At 40.6% G+C, this 18,956-nt stretch overlaps 3 protein-coding genes across 3 annotated transcripts; 2 read left to right on the forward strand and 1 right to left on the reverse strand.

Moving 5' to 3' along the window:
- Nucleotides 1-662: 662 nt before the first annotated feature.
- Nucleotides 663-12,563, reverse strand: LOC118783884 (sphingomyelin synthase-related protein 1-like). The gene is made up of 6 exons (XM_036537836.1): nt 12,377-12,563; nt 6,808-7,373; nt 4,345-4,440; nt 4,025-4,142; nt 3,297-3,447; nt 663-2,277 (listed from the first exon to the last, which is right to left on the reverse strand). Exons 2-6 carry the CDS (start codon nt 7,356-7,358, stop codon nt 1,973-1,975), a joined length of 1,221 nt encoding a protein of 406 aa, XP_036393729.1. The 5' UTR covers nt 7,359-7,373; nt 12,377-12,563; the 3' UTR covers nt 663-1,972.
- Nucleotides 12,564-13,060: 497 nt separating this feature from the next.
- LOC118792524 (dual specificity protein phosphatase 13-like) lies at nt 13,061-14,636 on the forward strand. Its single transcript, XM_036550437.1, has 3 exons — nt 13,061-13,215; nt 13,421-13,638; nt 14,283-14,636. The coding sequence occupies exons 1-3, from the start codon at nt 13,061-13,063 to the stop codon at nt 14,474-14,476; spliced, it is 567 nt and encodes a 188-aa protein (XP_036406330.1). The 3' UTR covers nt 14,477-14,636.
- A 2,175-nt stretch (nt 14,637-16,811) lies between these two features.
- On the forward strand, nt 16,812-18,672 carry LOC118789230 (dual specificity protein phosphatase 26-like). Its single transcript, XM_036545579.1, has 3 exons — nt 16,812-17,008; nt 17,331-17,548; nt 18,021-18,672. The coding sequence occupies exons 1-3, from the start codon at nt 16,881-16,883 to the stop codon at nt 18,230-18,232; spliced, it is 558 nt and encodes a 185-aa protein (XP_036401472.1). The 5' UTR covers nt 16,812-16,880; the 3' UTR covers nt 18,233-18,672.
- Nucleotides 18,673-18,956: the final 284 nt, after the last annotated feature.

The raw sequence follows: 18,956 nt of genomic DNA on the forward strand, positions 1-18,956 counted from the left end.
GATTGTCCTATTTTATGTACTAAATATACATGTTCCTCACAACTGTTGAACACAGAGGAGACCATGACACTCAGTTATCTGTATCCTGCTGAAATTAAATTACACAAAACGAAACAGGGCTACAGAATCCTGGAGTGATCTTTTCATTTGTTACTTTTGCATAACCACATTTTCTCACACAAAAAAAAACTATCATTCTCCAGAATGAACAAATGCACAAAAATTTGTTAGCTAAAAATATTTTAAGTAACATTGGTGTGCTGCTGTAAACTTTATTCCCATCGCAGTACCTGGTATAACCTCTCGCTTTTAAAACATGTTTTACAGCATGTACAATTAAAATAAATTAAGACACATGAAAAAATAAAATAAAATAAACTGTTCTCTATGTTAAAGGGATACGGAAAAGTATATTCCCATACTAACAGTTTTGTTTGAAGGATCTTCTTAAGGATTTTTACAATAACCTGTTAAAATGTAAACTCTGCAAAGCAAATGTGACCATTCCTTTGCTTACTAAAGTACGATGTTAGATCAATCTCAGTCTAAAACTCAAACTCAAAAAAATCAAAACCCAACACCAAGAAATTATATCTTCTATAAAGAATTTACATATATAATACTGAAAGTTTATTGGCAAATGAAATATATCAATACGGTCAGTTTCTTTTTTTACTTTCCTTATGTAGTTTGGCGTCATTGGAGAAAAGTAACACCTGCCTTCCAGTTATTAGTCTGCTTTTGCTTATTTTTTAAAAATGCCTCATCTAAACTATATGACAGAATTCTAACAGACCAATAGAAATACAAAATTTAAAAAAGCTTCACCATGAATAAGGGATGCTTACTTTGTACACATGTCAACATTGGTCTAGCACTGCCATAGCAACACTAGCAGAATGTAAAGGAATGCTACAGCTTTTTTGCTTTACGTGAGTTTAACTCATTTCAGTCAAGTAGCAAGCCTGCTTCCCACACCTTTTGCCCCATGCAAGAAAGAGATGAGAAATAATACAATGCAATCAATGATCATTATAGTGTTTGACATTAACTAGCCTATATGTCTGCACCAAAAATTATATTAGCATGACTATGGGGAAAACTCTTTTTCTCGTTATACATACCACATACCATAAGGTGCATCTTGGGAAAGGTGGAAACCTGTGCGCTGTAAACAGCGTCTATATTACATTTTATAATGTTTTGTAGAACTGAACACACTAATTAATGAAGGAAAGAATGAACACCTTTTTATAGCAAGGTACAGACCTGTGATTGGTTAACCCTGGCACAGGTATGCAAAGTACTACAACATTGGTTGTTTTTCTGTTGCCATGTCCAGGTAAATAAACATGTATCTGGAGCATTTACAGTATAAGATCCAGTCATCATTCTTCAGGAAATGAAACGAGCCGCAGACATTTTGGGAAACATGACACCTAAGAATTTACCTTTAAGGCTTCTCCATATAAACACACCATGTTTTATACTCCAAGATATTCAATCTCTCCATTTTCAGGCCTTCATTGAGTGAGGTCACCTCATGGCTTAAGAGACCTTGGTTTCAACTGGGGGAACTTTTTTTTTTTTTTTCCCAAATCCTATACTGTTGCAGTAACTCTCTTCTTCCACGTTTTTTTCTTTTCCCAAGGACAAAAGTACGTTTCAAACAGAATGTCGTGATATTGTACGCAGTCGACATCCATGTTTAATCCCTTTACACAGGCTAACAGAGGGAGCACTCCAACCGCTTTGCCACTAATAAAACTGGGAGACGAAATTCCTGCCAGTCTCTCGCATTGTTCGGGTGACAATGTTCAATTCAGTAGCTTGTTCATATTGTGAGTACCACAACATTCGCAAAACCAGGTTAACCCACGGAACCTTGCAACTTTTACACAGGGGTGGCAGCCAAACAGCGCAGGCACGACGATCCATGGCTGCAAAGAATGGCAGACAGAGGGCGCACACGCTACCCAATCAGCCTCCTCATGATGGCGGGTTTGGAGAAGGGCCAGCAGTACTCATTGGGCACGGGCCCATTGACGTTGCACTCGAAGAAGGAGAACATCGGGAACCAGATGCGCGCTCTCCGGCTCTGCTGGTAGGCTCTGGTGTTTGCCAGCGTGTGGTAGTACAGAAAGAGTCTTGTAGTGATGTAGAACGCGATGAAGACATCGATCGAGTAGTGTTCATGGGCAGCCAGAATGAAGAAGATGCCGAACAAGTTCAAAACCCAGGACAGTGTATGTATGAAGTTCCAGGTCCTTGGTGTGTCTGTAGGTGAAGAATAAAAAAAAAAAATCAAATTGAAAAATCTGTTGTGCTGGGTGACAGGAGTGTTAAATGTGACAGGAGTGCCTGCAATAAAATGAATTATTTACTACCTCGTTATTCTGTTTAAAATTATGAATACATTACATGTAAAAACTACCCAAAAGTATAATGTTAAGCGAATAAGCACACACTGCAGACCAGTATTTTTGGGTGCCAACCACTGTAGAAGTACACCTCTCCTTGACCCAGTAACAGGACACTGCCCTTTATCTGTTCCCATCCAAACACATTAATCATAGTACCTCTTCAGTGAAAAGCCTTTACAGGACAAATCTGGAGGTGATTCAGGGAAAACAGGACATATGTAACATTAGCCATTGGCATATTTATACTAAATAATGAATATTGGTCAAATAACCCATATTTATACTCATGCTAGATTAACCTTACGGTAACATAGTGACTAAAATCTTACAGTATTAGATCCAGACCATGACTTTGGAAACTCCTGACCGTCCACTAAAAATCCTTTTGTCTTGATGCCTGCAATGTGTGTAGTTCTGCTGAAGGACATCTGATGGCAGTAGAGGAACAAGAACCTTTCCTTGGGATTTGTTCCCTTCAGAGCAATAAACCGTCTTGCACAATGTGTGGTTTAAATAGTGTGCAAATAAAGCACAATCAAGCACAAGCTAAGCATTCTAAAGGACAGGTAAATCCAACATATGTACTACGGCTGAACCGTGCCAAAAAAGGAAAAAAAAATCTGCTGATCAGCAGTATACAACAAAATGCAAACCTTGTTCATTTGCTTAGCGGACGCCCTTATGACACGTTATCTGTTTATACAGCTGGATCCCGCTTAAGTAATTCAGCTGATGCACCTTGCTCAACGGCACAATCATGCTGCCTGCCACCCGGGAACCGAACCTCTGATCTTCAGATTACAAGCCCCGCTCCACCACCATGAGGCCACGCTGACAAAAGCCAGGGGGATGACAACAATACTGCGCACTCACACTCTGTCACGAAGAAGTTGAGCATGGTGAGGACGACAGTGTGACCACTGAACATGTAGTCGCCGCAGGTGTGGACTCCTGTCAGGGTCATCCCAAAGCCGCTCCAAATGGCCACGGCTCGCTGCAGCTTGGCCCACATGTCACCGTATATCTGGAGGGAAGAGAGCTGTTAGGACTCCGGCCAGGTGGAGGGACATCGACACATGTTCGCTCAGGAGGCATCTGCACATGCAGAGGCCGCGTCCACCAGAGGTTCGCCGGGGGGAGAAATCAATTAAGTGCAGTGCAATTATCTTGCTAATTGTGCGGCCCTGCCAGAGCAGAGGAGCAGACATGCTAATCTAGCAAATCCGTGCTCCGCGCAAAAGAAATTCATTTGCATTGGTACGCCGACTCGCTTAACTAATTACGTACTGCACTTTGGCTGCACAGGGCCATTCAATCGATGACTTTAATAGCCTGCTTATTTCAGCGTTGCCATGTGATCTGCTTAACAGATCACTCAAGTCCAGTGCTCTGCATTAACTTTAAAACATTTTCTTCACAAATCCCACGAACCTTAAAAGCAGGCCTTACTGCAGCCTATGGGACTAGCGTACTAATGTACACTAAATTCAAGATTTGTGGAGATAACGCTGATACGTTTGGAAATCAGCAGGTTACGGTTACTCTGATGGCATAATGCCCTAAGAGGAGCAGCTGGTGGTGCCTGTATCCATATGTCCTACCTTTCCCGAGCACTGCAAGTGCTGTCCTGGCACAGAAAGAGAGGTGACAAACATGGTGACGCAGCGCAGCATGAAGACCGTGCCCATGAGACTGCACAGCCGGCGCAGGAGAATCGACCTGGAAGAGAAAGTCCTCAGAGTTCATCCGCATTGCTGAAGTCGACGGCACGCTTTTAAAGTCACGTCACTGAGCCACAGTTAACACACACATGTCAATATCATTAGGTCACATTTTCCGGCACGGTCCCTGAGTAATCGCCACCCAGGAACCTGCAGCTAATGCACCAATCCCCTGGCAACGTGATACGCCGGTGTAATACCTATGCTTGTGGAGCAGCAGGACCAGCAGCCAAATATTGCAGAGGATCACGCCGCAGGCCTCAGCCATGGCGAAAGCCCACGGTATTCTGGGGACACTGCAAAGAGAGAGCAGAGATGTGCCTTTAATCCTCTTAGGCCAGATGCAAAACATTTACAGTTTTAAATCTGCACCAATTTGACCTTTGTCAACACTTTTATGAGGATAAGTATGTATGGAAATCAAAAACATATATGGTGACATTTTTTTCTTAAAGCAGCCTCTCAAAAGCCAGCACTGCGGAAAAGCAGTCCTGCACTCCTACTCTCCTCCATTCAACAGAGACGCCCTTCGCAGGGCCCTGTTTTCCAGAGTATCCGCATTAGCTAATGCGACCTAGTTTTCACTAACAACAGGCAGGGCAGTTTTGCTTTGTTAGAGCACCACAAGCTATTCAGAAACGCCGATTAGCAGTGACCGCAGTGAGTCACTTTGAATATTCCCCACAGCATTTGAAGGAGCAGCATTCTGTGGCAAAATATAACCATCAAATCTGTGGATGTTTTTCTTTTTTTTTTAACCACTTATTCCTCTGAGCGTTTCTGTGATCTTTAGTGTTTTATCTGAATGTACTCCAACCAATAAATAAGAAAAACACAACAACTGACTGACAAGGGCCCCTTGAATTCGCATATAATGTGGTAATGTGCCGTTGCACTGTGAGTGGAATGCAGGACTCATTGTTACCAAGAGTACACCAGACTACAGGCTGTATGACACACACACTGCCTTGCAATGCCTTACCAGAGGGCCCTTCAACTATCATGAATAGTACACTGGGGACTTCATTATTACTTCATAGCTAACGCCTGCACATACACTGTGATAAAAAGGCGTCTCTCAAACCAAGACTGGTTTCAAATATGATTGTGTCAATCATTCAACATTTTCCATGTACTTAACAGAGGATGAGCAGACAGTTGTTACTAACCAGAAAATGACACATCAGAGAAAGGATGGGAAAATCTGCAATGTTAAAATCTAATGCCTTGCAGATTATCATGGCTGTGTATTGCTGCGATCTTCAAACATTTCTTTGATGTAATACAAGTGTACTATTGTGTGAGGAGAACTGTTCTGCATGCTTGATAAAAAGCTTTCACTGCTTCTCGACATTACCCAGCAGTCCTCACTTATGATCACAGAGAAACAGTTCTATGCTGATAACTCCGCTGTCATGAAGACATACTTTACAGCTCCATCTACAGTATCTACACTGCAAATAGTACACTGTTCTCTACAGGGCAAAACCATGAGGATACTTATTTTAACATGCAGTTTAAAATAATACAGTGACCAAGTATCATGTCAGAAATGAGCAAGATTTTTTATTTGGTATCAGTTTTCATTTAAAAATGCAGGCATGCATTAGTTATGAATTGGTCTATTGTGATCAATGAGAGCTTATTGACTCTTCTGGCCATGTGTCTGATGTACGCTGCTGGAGTGGTAAGTAAGAACCTTGATGCTTTGAACTCATTTTTCATACACAAAAATGACAGAAAGGGAAGCAAGACTATTGGTTTAAAACAAAGTGAATATAACTCACCTTAACACAAACACAATACTAATGGAACAAGCTAAAATCATCAGCGCAGTGCTGTGTGGAATCGTGCACCAGTGCCACTCTGTGGGTCTGGACCTCCTTCCCTTGAGAGGTTACACAGTTCATTTGTATTGATTACCTTTCCTGATCTTATCTGTGAGTCTGGTCACACCACAAGTTATTTGGGGAAATCAGTTTTTGGAGGACCGTTATTTATACAGGGCGCATGCACTCAGCGGACAGTCAGGGGTGAACAAATCTTTGGTCTCCATGCAGAAATTCTATAATGAGCAAAAGCTAATAATGAGCTACTGTCTGAACTAATAATGGCATTGTGTTATTATTTTTGTGGAGAGCTGCAGCATGGCCCATGTCAACATAGACCTTAGATGGTTAAGAGATACCCACTACTCTAAAATCTAAAACTAGCAAAACACATTTTCAGAATCAGAATTAAATTAAATTTCTCTAAAGCAGTGAATCTACCCAGCAGACTCTCCCTCTTGGTAGCATACAGTACTTTTAGCGTGTGACATTACTGGTACAGCACTGCCATGTTTAAGCGTGAGAACAAAGACAGTCTTATTGCCAGCCAGAGTCGGCATTAGTAGAATTAGAGACCAAACTGAGTTTAATAATCTACCCAACCACTCAGAAATTTACACAGAGATTTTCTGTCCCAGAGGCTTTTTCCTTCGTCAGGAAAATCAAAGAAAATTAGCTGCTACATCGAAATGTTTTACTCTTACTGTGTTGTAGACTTTCTTGCTGAAAGGCTGCCCTATACCAGCTGCCTTGATGCTCAGGACTGATGGCTGAACTCTAGGCCTGAAGAGCGCAAAAATACCAAAACCCCCTCCCCTATGACCTGTAACCCACCTGTCTAAGAATATGTCGGGCAGGGGCGGGTAGGTGCGCATGTCGGGGACGCGCTCGTGCACGATCACCATGACGAAGGAGGTGAAGCCGAACACGAACACCACGTAGACGGAGCTGACCACCGTCTTCCAGTACTCGGGGTCGAGCCGGCGCGCGTGCTGCTTGCACTTGCCGTTGGTGTACTGGTGGAACTGCTCCCCGCTCAGGCCGGCGATGGCGCTGTCGCAGTCGCGCGCCGGGTCGCCGTTGCAGAGCCAGTCCCCGCCCGGCGGGGTGTGCGCGTCGCAGCTGAAGCCCAGCTCCTCCAGGACGTCGCTGTTCTGCTTCTGCAGCTTGCGCAGGGACACCATCAGCCGCTTGATGTCCCCCAGGACCTTCAGCTCTAGCGGAGGGGAGCGGAGGTCGTACTCGGTCAGGGTCAGCAGGCTGGTGCCGTCCAGCCTGTGCTTGTTACACAGCAGGTCGACGTAGTCGCAGAAGCCCTCCTCCTTCAGCCACTTGGCCACGTGCTTCGTCGTCCATCGGCGGATGCTCAACTGAGTCCCTGCCATTTCTCTTCACGTTATCTGAAAAAGAGGCAGGAGGCACACCAATATCATTGTTCACAGTAATTTGAGGTTTCTATAATATGTAGTATACATTCTCTGGCTCTTAATACTGGAGTGAATAAGTTGTCTGAGGGCCAGCAGTCTTTTCCTTTCCTTCCCTTTCATATTTTTGGATGGGTACTAATATGTTACTTTTTCCTCAGGGGTATGTCTGGGTATTTTCTAAAAAAAGTGATGCTAATCTGTCTTTAGGCCAGAATTTCCCAGCTGTCAGTGCATTGCTTCACAAGTCTAGTTTAGGCAAAGTTCATAAAGTTTCACTGGGAATTCAGCTAATGAACATTTTATGCCATAATTTGCTTGATGAAACTAGAAATATTCTTTTAAAATATTGTTTCAGATGTCACAATTTAAAACAGACAAGAAACGTGCTGAAACCCAGTACGCTGGCAGCGTTCACGTTTCACCTCACCAGGATGCCGGTGAGCTCCTGATTTCACTTTCCTGTTTCAGGTTTCATGTTGTAAGGCTCTTGTTGGGGAAGGCGCTCGTTATTAAATGCGAAACATGAAATAATGCAGATCTATTGCTTTCCTATCGACTCAAAAGCAGATAAAAGACTGTGGTGAAAAGTCTTGAAAATCCATACCCATTTCTGACCTTCGTAAGAGCAATTTTTAACCTTTTCGAGCCAATTATTGCATTGGTATCAATCTAAATTATACAAGTTCAAAACGCATTTTTAATATTCCACAGGACAAAATAATGGATTTCCATAAACACTAAGCTCTAGAGGTCAGGGGGAAGATGTTGGCTGCCTGGACAAAAAATCACTAGGAGCACTTATTCATGGGTGGAAATGACGAAGCCGTAATTTGTGGAATGGAACAGATTTAATTACAGCAAATGGAATAAAGCAAAAAGCTGAAATGTAATGCGTTGGCAATGTTGGAGTTATCCTCTATTACTTCTGTTTGCTGCTATGGTAACATAACATACTGTAGTTAGAAAAGAGCACAAAAACAGGATCCTGACCTACAGCGCTAAAAAGCCAATACTCTTAGTAATCTGTATGCATATACTTATTATATGTTTGTTGATCCCATCTGCACTGCCAGGAACTCTACGACAGACTGAGTGACAAGCCTCACTCAGCTAACCCTAGTCATTAAATCACAACTAACATAGGCTACTTATCAGCTCAACGGTAAACACGACTGCTAAGAAAACAGTGTTATGGAGAAGCTGTGCAATGTTTCCCTTCTTCCAGATGATTATTTATTATCAAGAGATACTGGTGTTTCATAAACTGAAATACAGTGCCATAAGGTTCTGTTTACTGCAATGCTGCCAAAGGGCAACAGCAGGGAAAATACTGAACTCCCAAAGCAGTTGTTTCCACAGACAACACACAGTGAACTAGACATTCCCACTTTCCTCTGAATCAGCAACACCGGCATTATGTGAATGCAGAGTTATTCTCACAATGTCTTTTGTTCTTCTCTTCAATGCAAAACTCCACTGTACATAATTATCGCAGAACTGTTGTACAAGGCCTACTTTATGCACAACAGACTATTTTTTTCATTAACCATTTAACTGTTTACTAGCTGCTAATTATGAGCTCCCATTTGAAGTCTGTCACAGTATCAGAACAGAATTATGGACCATAAATCATTACCTTTTCCACCTGGATTCTTTCAGCAAACCAACTGCCTTCTTTCCTCGCTACAGAAATCTTGTTTTAGCAACATCAGGACAACTACAGCGTGTCGTCTGTGATCCAGCTTTTAATTGACTAACTGACAGCTGTCTGTGATCTTCATTTCTCTGTTCTTAGGCTGAGGCGAAACAAACATTGCTACTCCAGCAGAGAAGATTCCGCTTTTGTGAAGCAAGTGAAGACTCTGCTGTTAATAAGGGATGAGCACAGGTTGCACAACACAGCAACTCCTTCCGTTCCTTTGCACCTTCATCTACTGCTCCAGAGAGATCGAGCTTTGCGTAACCAAACATCTGAACACCGCGGCGTTTGTCACGGCTTAGGAAAAACATGTTTCTGATTGAGAAAGTCTGTGCTTTGTCTGTTCATAGACTAAAATGGTAGGCCATCTTAAATAGGAATCTTCATAGGTCTATGCAGCCAAATAGATAATTCATTGTTCACTATCCTTATGCAATTTCATAAAGCATTACAAATGATCTTTTTATTTGATGAGGTTGAAGAAAGTAAATAACATGTCTGGAACAGAGCACCTTGCAACCACTGAAACAGTTCAAATATTTGTACACCACTACACCTGACAAGGTACGACATGTACCAGCAAATCAAAGGATAATGGTTTCTTTTTTTTTTCTTGTCCAGATAAAATGTGAAGCCTTATACCTCGTTAAAGGGTTCAGGTCTGTGCCTACAGAATTAAGACATAAATAGGCTAATTTTACACTGACACCACACTGAGCTACACAGTCAAAGTTCAAATTCTATCACAACATTGTCTACACGAACAACGCAAATGCTCATGTTGGTTGTGTCCCAAAATCAGACGAGAGCACCCTGCATTCCAACAAAGGCAACTGACAGCTGAACTAACAGCCACACCAACTATGGCAAGGAATCAAGTGTCGGCATAAGAGGAGTGAAGAAGCATGTATGACAGGACGAGTCAGAGTCGACATAAAGAAGCCGAGTCATACTGTGCCTGACGACGAGGCAGACACGCTTGAGACATTTAAGACTTGAAGCTTTTAATAGTACTGGCGACACTATAACCTCTCCTCTGGACTGCGCTGCTCCACCCACATGCTAAAGCACAGTGCCCACTGGCAGAACACACCACCCGTGCCCCCAAAGAGACAAACAGATGTTTCTTTCCAATACAACACTGTTTTCAGCATATAAAAAAAAAGAAAAAGAAAAGTTATCACACAGTACAAGACACGCTGTTCCCAGAGCCAGTATCCAATTAGTCATGAAGTTCAAAAGGCAAATGACCAAAGAACACATAAGCTACTGATTCAAACTGAAGTATGATTTGTCTGTATATACAAATCATTGATCAAATTATGCATATACAAGCATGTATTTTCCATTATTATGCTTTTTAAACAGATGTATTTCTAAGCTCACACTTCTGTTAGCCTGAGCTATAGCACAGAGTACATTGTTGCTTTATATATATGAAAGCTAAAAACTCAAATTCAAAGACAATTGAAAGCCAGACAGCACAAAAGGAAGTATCAGAAGTCACCTCCTTTGAAATGGACTTCTACCGCACAGAGGAAAAACAATACCAATGTGAACAGCGATGACTGTGAAGGAGAGCATTTTCTGAATGAAGTGAACTCAATTTAGACATCAATCCTAAATTCACTTGGCTTCATGTTTCTAGTGACGGGTCCAATATCTATTGTAGGAAGCTGTAAGTCTACCATTGATAGTAATCACAGATCAGACCCTGTTGCCTTGTAACACAATACCAGAAATTTCCAGCTGATTACACTGCAGGAAGGTGGCACTAGCAAGTACCTGACAGTTGAGTATTTTGGGTGTATGCATCAAAGTACCCAGACATGTTCCGTGGCTTTTCAGAATGACATCACCCACTCTTGCACAAACTGTCACAATGTCAGTATACTTCTCTGTTCTGAGGTGCTCGTGAGCCGTTTCCTTTGACTAGTCAGCATTATTCTCAAATTGCTTCCCAATCTACATAGTTTCACACTTCTGGATGGAACTGACCAGTATGGTTCACAAAGGGATCCTTGTTATGATAATCAGAGGAGTATGTATGTATGAAAGCCCCCTGCTGAGAGCACACAAAAGACTACACTGACGAACACTATGAACACGAGAGACAGTAATTTATTTGAACATATATGGTACATGTAAGTGCTGAATTGTGAATTTAATAAAATGGATGGCTACCATAAATGCATTCTTCTCTTATTGATCGAAGTCCACTAAGAGGCAGCAATAAATGTCAGATTAGATTAAAACACTTCACGACCCACCTCTGACCAATTTAGTCATTACAGTCTTGATACCATATATGCGATGGCATATTAGTGATAACCGATTTAATATTCGCTTTGCTCAAAGTGAGCTTTGCATGCAGAAACTGAAATCCCTCGCTAAAGAGCTCAATGGCATATCGAGTCAATGTCATGACTTATGATACTTCGACGTTCACAAGATATTTTATCTTTCACCTCTCCCGTCAGTTAACATGATGTCAATCCACATGAGAAATTCACAGGCAGCTATCTAGCTGACCAGCTCTACGACAGTCAGCTGGTAAATGAGCGAATTTTAACATGCCAAAACTTGGCTAAGTGTGTTCCATCATTAATTTTACAACGTCTTCCGATTCCACTGTAATTAACGCAAGCTAAGCATGCAAGACAGCTAGGGTCCCAGCAAAACAAGATGCCAGTACTGCTGAAATTGTCCATCTGCCAGATCCTTCCTAGCTACTCAATTACGCTAGCAAGGAATACAATAGCTACCCAATTCAACCTAATTTACAGCACATCACAGCTAGTTAACTAATGTTACCTAATTAAATCACCCACTAGTTTGATCAAATAGCTAGCTAGATAAGTGACAACTGCTTCTACACAATCCATTTCAACATAACCGTTAGCTAACTGGGATGTGCTGGCAGTTAGCTAGCTCCAAATAGCTATAAAGACATATTCGCTAACATTACCTAGATTGCTAACGCAGTTAAAGGACAAGAATCATACTTACAGCTAAATAACGTCACATTTCTTTAAATTATTAGCCAGTTAGCAATACAAAATATTTTTTCTGTATTTGGGAAAAAACAAAGAATTTCTAAGCCATCGACGGTCAGCCAGACAATATCTCTAGCTAATGATATGTCAGTTAAACTAAGCTACCCAGCAAGCTAATAGGCTAACCGTAAAACCACATTTCCCACAAAATTCAATTCAAGTGATTATCGCCAGCTACTAGCTACGTTAGCACCATAGCAAGCTAATGTTAGGGGACTCACCTGAACAGTTGTTTCATCCAGTAAAACTAGGAGCTGGCTAGCTAGCTAGCTAATGGTACGTAAGGCGATGGCTTCTCACATGGGTGTGTGCAAGCCGCCCTGATTCTCTTGCGATGGGAGGAAGACTGCAAATCATTGCTCCCTGACTGGGAGTCAGGGCTTGGTGGCAACAAACACGTTCCAGGTTGACAACCCAGCTGCAGTAAACAGGAACTGCGTAGGCAAAGGAATACGTCAGGAAGACGGTAAAGAGTCGTGCTCCTCGGCGGGGAGCTATAGTGTTACTGACACAGTGACCTCTGCTGGGGATATCTGCGCATGAACGAGCACAGTTCCAAGTATTTCGTCAATACGCACTTTCCATTTTGTTATTTTGTACATGTAGAGACCAAGTGGATGCAAAGTTTTTATTTATTTATTTTTTTTTTAATATATTCCTGGTTGTTAGTCTCGCCAGGCTGAAGACAGCAGACATATATTGTGTAATGTCGGATTTACAATTTTAAAAAGCAGTAACATACACTTGCACGAAGGCTCCAGCTGCACCTGTTTGTGTCACACGGGAAATGATTTGGTTGAATTTCTGCCAGTTCGGAAATTAATTTTTACACAGAACCATAAACAAATCAGCACAAGAGAAGTAAACTTTAATAAAAGGTGGGCAATAGGTCCACCAGTGAGAACATGGCTCAATGCCAGTTGTCTTCAAATGGCCTGGAAGGCTGCAGTATTTCCTCCGAAACTCCATCGGTAAAAGAATTAGAATGCATTCTGTACAGCGGTAAAAGATACGGTAATCACGTCGATGAAGTATGGCCTAATCTGTTTCTCGGGGACATGTGAGTACAACGATATCAAATCCTCATCGCTGCTCTCCGTATATTAGCCAGTAACAACTATATAATTCATTATACAGATCTTAAAAAATATGAATCAATTCTATTTTAACATGTTGTTAACAACAAAAGGTTACAGAGATGGTGTGATAAAGACAGAGGGAGTTTTTTTTTTTTTTTTTTAATTATTATGTGTGACCGATACCAGGTCTATGGCTCATGACCGACATGGTTTGTGGAAATTGGGGATTACACATGTTCTGAATGCTGCTCATGGGAAAATGCACTGCCAAGGGAGCCATGCTTTCTATGGGAAGACAGTGGACTACCATGGGGTGCCTGCTAATGATGTGCCGACCTTTGACCTGTCACCCTATTTCTACCCGGCTGCAGATTATATTCACGAGGCACTGAACTCACCAGGAGGTAAGTCAGTCCTGCCTGCACAAACCAAAAAACAATGTGGCTCTGTCCCAGATCCAAAGCATTGCTTTGGGCATGACAAAAACAAATGTAAACACTTTGTGGGGGCATATTTTAACCCTGGTAAATCTCTCAGTAACCTTTTTTTTTATATAATCTAGCCTTCAGGTGTTATCTAAAGAACAACAAAGTTTTATTATGACCACTCTCTTAAGTCCTATTACAAATAATGTGTTACAATCACAAAATATTTGTGCTGTATGTTGACTGAGAAGCACATGGCAAAAATATACTTTAAAACTGAGACAGGATGAAAGAAACCTTATTATCCCAACCATTATCTGCCCAAAATTTTACCCTTCTGGTTTTGCATGGTATATCCCCATTGCTTGACATATATAATTATCACCCTTATAAACTTTTGAATATATTTCTGTTTGACACTTTGACATTTTAGGTCTCATGATAGCCAGCTATGGTTTCATGTACTGTAATATTACTATTAAATGCAGCCTTAGTCTGCACAGGGTAGACACACACTGCAGATGGCAGGTTATAGATGAGATTTGTACTGAAAAAAAAAGTGCATAGATTTTCAGTAGCAATGATTTTCTTGCTTTATTAGTCCCGCATCTTTCTGTCCCCAGCCAGGATCTTTGTCCACTGTGCTGTTGGAGTCAGCAGATCTGCTTCTCTGGTGCTGGCCTACCTCATGATCTATCATCATTACACATTAGTGGATGCCATCAGAAAAGTGAAAGAAAACAGGTGGATCTTTCCTAACAGAGGATTCCTGAAACAGCTGAGGACTTTGGATATCCAACTACGCAAACAGCATTGAATGGAATTGATTATGGATCGACAGTCAGGTGTAGCAAAAGAGTTCATATGGGTATAATAACATTTGATAATAAAGGGGAATGTATATCAGAAAGGGGGATATTTCATCAATTCAATAAAATCAAGAAGAAAACCATTTTCTCTCTGTGTGACATACAGAGATAAATTTTTAGTGATCATTCAGACTGTGCTGTTCTTGTAATGTCAACACAGAAACTTCAGTTTTCAGAGAACAAAATGTAGTAACTCAGGTGTATAGTCTCAAAACTGATGTGCAGAACATAAACATTGTAGCCAGCACAACATATAGTAGGTATCTCATCTTTAATGGGTTATCCATATATTACTTGCCTACATTAAATATGAACTATATGTATACGATTGTACTCATGGAAAATGCTGCATTTCCTTTCATAGTGCAAAAAGGAGCAAAATGTAAAGTGTACTGAACACATTCCTCCATATCATGTCCAGCAGTCAGCAGTTACATTTTGTCACAATTACAGAACTGTTTAAAATACATAATATCCTCCTAATAAGTCACAGGTATGTGTATGTTGGAATGACTGAAATACTTTGGACTACTATTCACTCATAACTTTGGCAAGAAGACACTACTGTTATCTTAACAGCAGAACAGCACAGTGCTGAATATAACAAGACCATACATCTCTTTCAGTGTGGTGGGAATCTGAGTAAAATATATTTTAAGGAAATCTGTATGTTGTATAAGTTTATTGTGCTTATTTATTGTGTTTATTTACATGACAAATGATTGGTTCTTTCAGGAAAATAAAGTTTCATGGGTTAAACTGAAGCAGTGCTAAACCTGAACTGAAATGTTTTTTGTTGTTCCTTACCATTAGTAGGCATCCAAATGAAGTGCACATAACAATCTCAGCAGCTGAGAACTGTCACTTTAATGTCTCCATTCTCCCCTCTCCAGTGAATTATAATTAAATGGATACTTGATTTAAGAATCCCAGCAAAAGTATTGGTATTTATGATGTGAATATGAGCCCCTGAAATATGATCACAAGCATTCAAAAGCAATAAAATTCTTATTATTTTTTATTTGAATTGGTCAGCAGTCCTTTCGATATTGCTCCTGTCTGCCTCCAGTTCCCAGCAGGCATAGCAAGATATTCCATGTCACCTCTGTCTCTTCACCATGAATGACATTACAAAGATGGTAGGTTTACATAGTTTCATGGTGTTAAATTTCTGTATATCATTTTCTTTGTTTAATGTATAATGGAGGCTTGTCTTCATTGTAGTAGAGGCTTCAAGTAGAGGCTATGTCTGAACAAAATTTATTGGAGATCAAAACCTTCATAATATTTTGAAGAAGAAAGGGAAAGGCAGAGAGACGTCTATTCCCAGTGAAGCAGAGACATGCAAATCTGTATTAGTGTAGTTCTGTGGCTATACAACCATAAAGAAGCAACTGGTGGTTTTTTGGGTAGCAACTGTCAGATGAAGAATGTTTGTATTGCAATGAATTACAACAAAAGTACAACATTTGATCAGGACCAGGAGGACAGACATTAATTATCAGGTTACGCATGTACTACACTATGTTGCTAAATAAGCTAAATGCTAAATCTTGCTAAAATCATTTTATGATGCTTTTGCGGTCTTTTAGAATGTCACTGTACACTATTCTTTGGATCTGTGGTTGCTCATAAGAAGACTAGCATATGAAGAAGATTGCATCCTTCATCAGTAGAATGTCTTTGTTTGCTGTTGGTTGGAATTTAGACTCTTAGAGCAACTGTTTTCTCAAAGTATTTCACATGCTAGGATAATTAATGCAAGATACAAAATTCATTGTATGCAAATTCTAAACTCTTTTTTCCCAATTATGCACATTGAGTATGATTATGTAACGTTAATGAGTCCAAAATTACTGTTATTAGTGGATTGCTTTATTATTGCAAGAGGATCATTTAAACTCAGTGTGTTTTCGATCACTATTTGCAGTTGATTCTTATAGTACATCGGTAATAGTTACAGCCAGAGTGCACTGTATTGTGATTCACAGTCATTTCCTCTCTTAGATGACATCCAGCAAGGTCACCTCAGTTTAGCCCAGGAGCCCTAAAGGAAAATTGAGTTAAAACATCAATAATTATGTTGATGTTTCCAACAGCAAATCTTATCCCAGCTGAACTGCTCGCTGGGGGAAATAGTCGTATTGATGAGCCTTGGAGTTTTTCCACCATGTCCTCTCAGAGAGAAAGAGAATACGGCAGGCTGTATGTGCTAAATTGGGACACAGGCCAGTGACCGAAAATAAGCACCTGTTCAGATGGATCATCGCGAGCAAAGGAAAAGAAAAGGCAACCACTTTGACACATTAAACGCAGTTGGGTTCATTGATTGGGTTGGAATTCAGCCGTAAAATGGCAGCCCGACCAAAGAACGGACACCAATACCTCTCTGTCAAAGATCTGGAAGATGTTTTGGACACCTGCAAACTAGAGCTGACCCAAATAGATGAGGTTTGGCCAAACCTATACATTGGCAATGTGTAAGTACTGTTCTTGTTTTTGTATCTGTTTATTTTGTAAACTGTAGGTTGGAATGGGCAGGCCACTAAATGTCCAATGTTCAAAGTTTTTCTATATATATGTGAGTTACTGCAGAGAATGTAAGAAACTAACTGAAGGTTGCTGATCTGTTAAAAGTTACAAAGAACAAAGAAAATACCAACACCATATTATATGCATCACGTACCTGGTATATTCTGATATATTCTGATGCTTGCATATTTCATCACATAGGAATTTTATTAAGGGCGGTAATGCACTGCCAGTAGATTTTATATGTTTTGTTTTTCTTTGTCTTATCAGGACAATAGCCCAGAACAGGACTGCCTTGCAGAAACTAGGTATCACTCACATACTAAATGCAGCTCATTCCAAGCAAGGCAGCATAGGGGACCAACGGTTTTATGGACACACGATTGTATATTGTGGTATTCCAGCAGATGACTCCACTCACTTTGACCTAAACATATACTTCAGACCTGCAGCTGACTTCATTCACAAGGCATTGAAGCAGACAGATGGTAAGAGTCTTATGTATCAAACACACACAGTCATATATATCAAAAGGTGACATTGACCATCTCGCTGTCTCTCACCTTTACTACCCACATAATGGTGTTTTTGTTCAAAGTCATTTACAAATCCGTATGTGGTGACTTTGCATGAGCGTCACTGCTTTTGTGGTTCAGTCTGAGCAGGACTATATTGGAGTTCCTTACCTGTAAGAACTGTAGTTCATAATGCACATCCATGGACAATCCCACTTGTGTTTCCTCTGGTGAAAGGCTTGAAGACAGTGCAGGATTAATCTGAGCCTACTGGCACTGCTGCAATGAATCCTTAAATGAACAAAGGCAATGAATTGTGGGAGCTATTTTTAGCCCTCGATAGGGAATAGAAGGTCCACAGAGAAAGGTGGGCAGTCATGTGTGTCATTAATAAGACTGAGGCTCTTTGCCAGTGCCACTCTGACTTTGTTCCTTCCCTTTCCAGGAAAGGTGCTGGTGCACTGCATCATGGGAATGAGTCGGTCTTCCACCTTGGTGCTTGCATACCTCATGATGTACCATCAGCTCCCTCTTTACAATGCCATTCAAAAAGTTATTCAGAAGAGAGCCATTTACCCTAACAGGAATTTCCTTGCGCTGCTGTTAGATCTAGACCTTCAGTTAAATAGAAAACAGAGAACCTGTCTGCTGCTATAGTTAGGAGAATTTCCCTCACATTCCAATGGAGTTTCTGAGGCTGCTGAGGAAAATGTGCACACAGACGGATTCATAGATTTAACTTGGAGCACCAACCAATAATATATTAACAGATAGTAATTAAAACCTATCCGTGAAACCTGATAACAATCCAGGCGCTTAATATGCCATGTCACAACATGGCAAAATGTGCTAACTAATGACATACACGTTTTGAACTACCCACCAAAAGAAAGCTTAAAGAAGTATCAGGTTCTTTATTGGTTAGCTATGTCATTGATTACATGTAAACCTATACTGCCCTCTAATGTATAACTTTAACAGTCAAGAAAAATCCCAGTGCCCAAAATGGATATGTTTTGTCAACGAGGGTGACAGGTCTCGGTAGTAATTCCACTGCTGTAGATTTTACAGAGGGGCTGAAGCTAGATAATGGTTGAGCAAGGCGATTACAAATATTTTTTCCTTGTACCATAACATTAATTATACTAATTGCAATATACACATGTACATTCTTCTTCTTCTTCTTCTTCTTCTTCATAATAATAATAATAATAATAATAACAATAGTCCCTACAGGATGCTTACATTTGTGATTTTCTTTGGACCATACGATAAAGTGTCATATTAATCCAATGAAACACATACAGTATACATTTATAACTTTGTAATTTACTGGTCTCAGTTTACAGGAAGTATTTGTAACATTGTCATGAAGCATGTA

This window comes from Megalops cyprinoides, chromosome 1, assembly GCF_013368585.1.
Source record: "Megalops cyprinoides isolate fMegCyp1 chromosome 1, fMegCyp1.pri, whole genome shotgun sequence".
NCBI lineage: Eukaryota > Metazoa > Chordata > Actinopteri > Elopiformes > Megalopidae > Megalops > Megalops cyprinoides.

What these genes read in the sequence shown, in the direction of transcription:
- LOC118792524 (XM_036550437.1), top strand. Translation starts at nt 13,061, where the DNA reads ATGGCTCAATGCCAGTTGTCTTCAAATGGCCTGGAAGGCTGCAGTATT. An exon ending in AATCTGTTTCTCGGGGACAT is followed by an intron (nt 13,216 to 13,420) that starts GTGAGTACAACG and finishes GACCGATACCAG; the next exon opens with GTCTATGGCTCATGACCGAC. An exon ending in GGCACTGAACTCACCAGGAG is followed by an intron (nt 13,639 to 14,282) that starts GTAAGTCAGTCC and finishes TTCTGTCCCCAG; the next exon opens with CCAGGATCTTTGTCCACTGT.
- LOC118789230 (XM_036545579.1), top strand. Translation starts at nt 16,881, where the DNA reads ATGGCAGCCCGACCAAAGAACGGACACCAATACCTCTCTGTCAAAGAT. An exon ending in AACCTATACATTGGCAATGT is followed by an intron (nt 17,009 to 17,330) that starts GTAAGTACTGTT and finishes TTGTCTTATCAG; the next exon opens with GACAATAGCCCAGAACAGGA. An exon ending in GGCATTGAAGCAGACAGATG is followed by an intron (nt 17,549 to 18,020) that starts GTAAGAGTCTTA and finishes TTCCCTTTCCAG; the next exon opens with GAAAGGTGCTGGTGCACTGC.
- LOC118783884 (XM_036537836.1), bottom strand. Translation starts at nt 7,358, where the DNA reads ATGGCAGGGACTCAGTTGAGCATCCGCCGATGGACGACGAAGCACGTG. An exon ending in CTGCTGCTCCACAAGCATAG is followed by an intron (nt 4,143 to 4,344) that starts GTATTACACCGG and finishes TTTCTCTTCCAG; the next exon opens with GTCGATTCTCCTGCGCCGGC. An exon ending in ACTTGCAGTGCTCGGGAAAG is followed by an intron (nt 3,448 to 4,024) that starts GTAGGACATATG and finishes TCTTCCCTCCAG; the next exon opens with ATATACGGTGACATGTGGGC.